Source organism: Musca domestica, unplaced genomic scaffold (assembly GCF_030504385.1).
Source record: "Musca domestica strain aabys unplaced genomic scaffold, Musca_domestica.polishedcontigs.V.1.1 44, whole genome shotgun sequence".
NCBI classification, from domain to species: Eukaryota; Metazoa; Arthropoda; class Insecta; order Diptera; family Muscidae; genus Musca; species Musca domestica.
The window spans coordinates 6181423-6186513 of NW_026712334.1; the positions used below are offsets into that span (position 1 = coordinate 6181423).

At 33.6% G+C, this 5091-nt stretch overlaps 1 protein-coding gene across 1 annotated transcript; it reads right to left on the reverse strand.

Annotated features, from left to right (window-relative positions):
- Positions 1 to 1525: 1525 nt before the first annotated feature.
- On the reverse strand, positions 1526 to 4772 carry LOC101898411 (ubiquitin-conjugating enzyme E2 G2). Its single transcript, XM_005176799.4, has 5 exons — positions 4299 to 4772; positions 4084 to 4165; positions 3103 to 3221; positions 2900 to 3040; positions 1526 to 1897 (listed from the first exon to the last, which is right to left on the reverse strand). Exons 1-5 carry the CDS (start codon positions 4339 to 4341, stop codon positions 1779 to 1781), a joined length of 504 nt encoding a protein of 167 aa, XP_005176856.1. The 5' UTR covers positions 4342 to 4772; the 3' UTR covers positions 1526 to 1778.
- Between the last annotated feature and the right edge of the window lie 319 nt (positions 4773 to 5091).

Here is a 5091-nt window from a genome sequence, read left to right on the forward strand (position 1 = left end):
GGGGCGAATGGTTTGTTTGTGAACAAGAAAATACAAATTTGTATCTGTGTGCATTATAAAAGCGGCTTGGTTGTTTGTGTGGGTGATAGCAAGAGAGAGAGAGTTTGGTACTGTGTGAGAGAGAAACAGTGTTGCCATCCGTCAAAGATTATATTGAAAGCTGACCACTATGGTTTAAATCCGGGGATGGAAAGTTAAAACATCCTAAAAGTCTCTTTCGGTTTATAAAATGCTGCTCGACACTGTAATGTATAGAAGTTGGACTCCGGGTGAAGAAGAAATGGTTTTAAGACATTTAATGTCAAATTTCCCACATGTAGAAGTTGCACATATCGTATGGTACATTAGAACTTCTTCGAACACAGCGAGGGCTACTTTCTTCGAAAAAAATATAGATTCATCAGAAGTGTTGTACAAAAGTCAAGAGTAATTAATGGATTTATTGTAGGCGAAAATCTCAACTCTAAAAATACACTAGCCCTTCTCCTGTGCGACATTTTATTCCACAACTTTCTAAATCTAACTTGAAATTCAAACCTATACTACAGGATGAGTTAAAAAATGTAACAAAGTCAAACGCCATAATTTTTACATATTTTTTAATTTTTATTGAATGAAAGCTAAAAATGTGGGAAATAGCATCAAATTTTAGAATAGGCCACACCATCAACATGGCCGGCGCTTGAGTTCTGGTGGCCAACTGAAGGTACACATTTTCAGCTGACCTCTTTGGCAAGTAAACACGATAATTTTGTTTGTTTATAAACTGCTGGACAACGAATGTTTTCTCATCGCAGTGAACCAAATTAGGCAGTTCACCACTTTCGGCCAAGCGAAGCAACTCTTAAGCTCTTTTGAGTCTATTTTCTTCTGTTGCGGTGTAAGTTTTTGCACTTTTTGCAATTTCAATGTCTTTACTCCGAGCTCATTTTCAATATTTGCCGAATGGAATATTGCGATATGTTCAGCTCACGAGCAATTTTTCGGCCACTGCGACGCGTGTTTCGATCAAGTCGCTTCTCTACTTTTCGAACCATTTCTGCTGATGTTGCTGTTTTCTCCGTCCACGTCCTTGACGTCGGGCTACGCTACCAGTATCACGGTAACGAGCGATTGTACAATACACAAAAGATTTTTTCACATTTAAATGCTGGAGTGCTCTAACGACTAACAAAAAACTTTTTTTCTTGAAAATTCTCACCAAAATGCTTTTGTGCGCTTGTAAACAATATAATGAGCTGTTACTGGAATAATTTTACCAGGTGTCGGACGAGTGGCTTAGAAATGACAGCAGTCTGAAGTTGGTTGCAGTTTTTTCATCTCACCCTGTATATGCAGACTACTGCGTGATATATGCACATAATTATAATAAAAAAAATTAATAACAAAAATAAAATTTATGTTTTTTTTTAAATTATATATTTTTTGTAATAAGAAAGAATAGTTTTGTTTTGAAATAATTGTCTTTAAACATTTAACATAAATTTTAATATCGATTGATTAATGATAGTATTACAGAGAGGCATTTGAAGTTTAAAACATAAAAATTTCATTTTATTTTATTACAGAAGGTGATTTTATCATTCCAAGGCCCATAATGGGACCAAAAACTAATCGTAAATACATAACTTGTTGTAGTTTGTTTTTCGTTTTTTGTTTGTTTTTAAAATATCTAAACCAATGATTTTCTTCTAGATTATTGTGTATGCTTTTTTAATTTTTTTTCTTCCTAAAAATTATTACATTGTATTGCTAAAAACACATATACATTTACACATTTATGATGGCAAACCCAGTGTTTTGCGTACCAAACGTTTAGCTATTTGATTGAATTCTTCGCGTTTTTCACGCCACATTATGGCAGCATCAACATTGGCTCCAGACTCGTCATTCGGTTCTAAAATGACACAAGGAAAATGTTATTAATTTGTGAAGAATCAATGAGAACTTTTCAGGTAGAGGCAAAAAATCAAATATATAAAATGTTCATAATTAGAAAAAAAAAAAAAAAGAATAAGAAAAAACAGCGATGGCAGATAGTTTCGACCGACTACGACCCATTTCAGATAGCTGAATATATCCCCTAAGCTAATAGATGCGTCGAGGACATCAAAAATCAAAAAAACGGCTGTAACCGCTTTGTGCGGTTTATGTCAAATGAGAACGTATATTAAATTATTTTCTTAGGCCAAATCAGGAACAAAAAGAATCCATATTACACCAATTCAATTCAATTAGTGGACTGATATTATAAATTTTTGTCAGAAAGAAATTTTACACATTGAGAACTTTAAAAACAGATTTACTCGGACATTGTAGCTTACATTCAAAATAACCATAATCAAGAGTTCCCGTCACATGGGTGGGATATACCTAAACATGGCTCGGTACAGACTGTTTTCAGTATAATAATCCTGATCTTTGTAAATATTTCTTTTAGATTTAATTTAAAGATTATCAGACAAATAATCGTGGATTTTAAATTTAAGGTTTTGAACAATATCAAAGATTATCTTATATCAGAGAGGCTACCTGAACTATAATTGTGGATTTACAGAATGCAACCAAATGAGCTCCAAATTTAGATTTATTAATTTACTAATTGTAAAGTCATAACCGGGAAGTCTAATAACTTCAATAGAGAAATTTTTAGAGCGTGAATTGGACATTGTTTCAATCGTAAAAAAGAGAAAAGTACTATGTGAGAAAACTATTTCGATGATTGTCGCAGATTTTTAAGGCTTTGTTCTAGAAATCTCTCTTTTGGAACATAGGGCTCTTCGACTACTATCTGAGCTATAATCCTAGATTTCCTTTTCAAACTACCTTAAGGTAATTTTGGACTATTATCTCGTATGTTTTAAGGAATATCTGATACTTAGATTATTAGTATGCTTACCCGCTAACATCGAAACAACACTCAGTAAAATTTTCTCAACACTTTGTACGGGACTCCAACGTTCAGCAGATGATTCATAACCCATGGGATCATCACCTGGGGCATGTAATATTGATATACAAACGCGACCATCAGCAAATACTGAAATGAAAAGTAAAAACTAATTCAATTGAAATTATAAAAAGTTTGCAACCCAATCTTACTGTTCGGATGAAACATTTCACAGGTGAATTTCATTTTTGGCGGACTCAGGGGATAGTCTGGTGGGAACACCAAGCGGGCAGGAAACACGCCACCTTCAAAGCATGTTCCTTCGGGGCCACTGAAATGAAAAATAATGTGTGTTTCTATTTGATTATTCAACACTTTCTTCATGTTTAAGAAATCAAATTGTAGTTACTTTCATGTATGTAAATAAAAGTCTGTTGGAATTTTTATAAAATGACAACAAAGTATGGAAGTGAATAGAGAACTAAAATATATGAATAATTTATTGTACAATCATTGTATAATGTAAAATCTATTTCAATTGTTTCAACAAATTAAGTTGGACTTGGACCGTGTGGTTAACTTCATAAATCAACATGTGTGTGTTTTACATTTTACAAAACAATAAGATAATCTGTAGAAAAACTTGTGGCTGCAATTTTCCTTTGAAGAGCCACGTAGGGGAAGCGAAGGAAAATCTACGTTATATGCAGAAAACAATAAGGAGAGAAAAAGGAATATGATGAACAGAATCACGAACTGGTTTTATCCTCTAGAGAAAAACTGACAACATTGCTAATAGGATGGCAGGCTTAAGTCAATTCTCAGTTATGATTAGTTATCATAAGTACCTTTTTGCGTCTTTATTATAACGATAACATTTCTTTTTTGCAGAAGAATATTATTCCGGAGATATAAAATAAAAATTTCCTCTTAAAGAAATTAAAATTTAACATTGGAAAAATATTCTCAAAGTTTTTTTTGTGAACATGTTTTAGGAAATTTTGGAGGCCCATTACTCCAAACGCCAATGGACCATTAATGCTACAATTTTCGAAATGGTCTGCGAATAATCTGAAGCGAATTATGTTTTGTACGTGGCTAAATTTTAAGTTTGCCTGGCTGCTGAGCTGTTTTTTACACTCCATATGGCGAGTCTCTATATTAACATATTTTATTTGCAAAATACTACTTACGCTATTAACGCCTCCCATTCAAAGAAATTATCTTCACTAACTGGGCCAGCCACAATACCATCCGGTGGGTCCAAAGTCAATTCTGTAAAAGCAAGTTAAGAACAATATCATAATCAATATATCAATCCAAACTTGCAATATCATTGTATTTTCAATGCAGCCCCTTAGTAGTCAATCGTGGGTCAGCGACCACCATAAGGGGGCTTTACTCTTACGTTTATATTCTGCCATAAGTCTTCTCAGTGCTGAACCTGCCATGTTTACGTTCTGAACGTTCTGGTTGTCTTCTGGACTGACTGACGAGAATTTACTTAGCTTGCACTTCTTTTTTTTTTTTTGTTTTTGCTCGCTCGCTTGCTGCCGTTCAGTTCAGTTGTTACGTCGCACAATTTTTTTGTTGCTCGGTTTGTGTGTGACTGCAGCGCTGCTTGCAGCGTTTGTGTGAGAAGTAGGTTGCTGTGTCTGCTGATGACAATTTTTTTGTTTACTTTTCGATTGGAAATTTCGGAAAATTTTTCTTTCAATTGGGGAGTATTGCTTGAAATTTATTGAATTTGGTTAGAAAATAAAGAATTTCGCGTGATTTGCTTTATTAATTTCTGTTTTTAGGGGAGAATTTTGTAAGAAAAAATTAGCTGCGTTTTCCCAACAAGAACCAAATAAAAAACGTCACTTTTGTTAGGGGTCGGTAGATCGACTTTGTACTAATCGATTAACAGATATATCGAAGTGAAATTATTGCCATGTTTACATTGTTGCTCTGGAAAACGTTCATCTAATAGCATGTTTCCATTGGAAACCTAACAACGTTGTTCGCTCTCAGAATTAGGTACACGAATTAACCCGTTCATACGGCACGATTCGTAATTCATAGTAAAATAATTCCTTTTTCCAAAAATTTTGTTTGTTGATTTTAATGGGAATTTATACGAAAATACATGAAATTCTCACTTATATGAATAAAAGAAATTATTGTTTTCCTCCCAAAGATTTTTTATATCATTAATT

Bases quoted from the DNA above. Each gene is read 5' to 3' on its own strand.
- LOC101898411 (XM_005176799.4), bottom strand. From the start codon at position 4,341: ATGGCAGGTTCAGCACTGAGAAGACTTATGGCAGAATATAAAC. The intron at 4,166-4,298 runs GTAAGAGTAAAG...TTGCTTTTACAG, and splicing joins ACTTATGGCAGAATATAAAC to AATTGACTTTGGACCCACCG. The intron at 1,898-2,899 runs GTAAGCATACTA...GTGTCATTTTAG, and splicing joins TGTTGTTTCGATGTTAGCGG to AACCGAATGACGAGTCTGGA.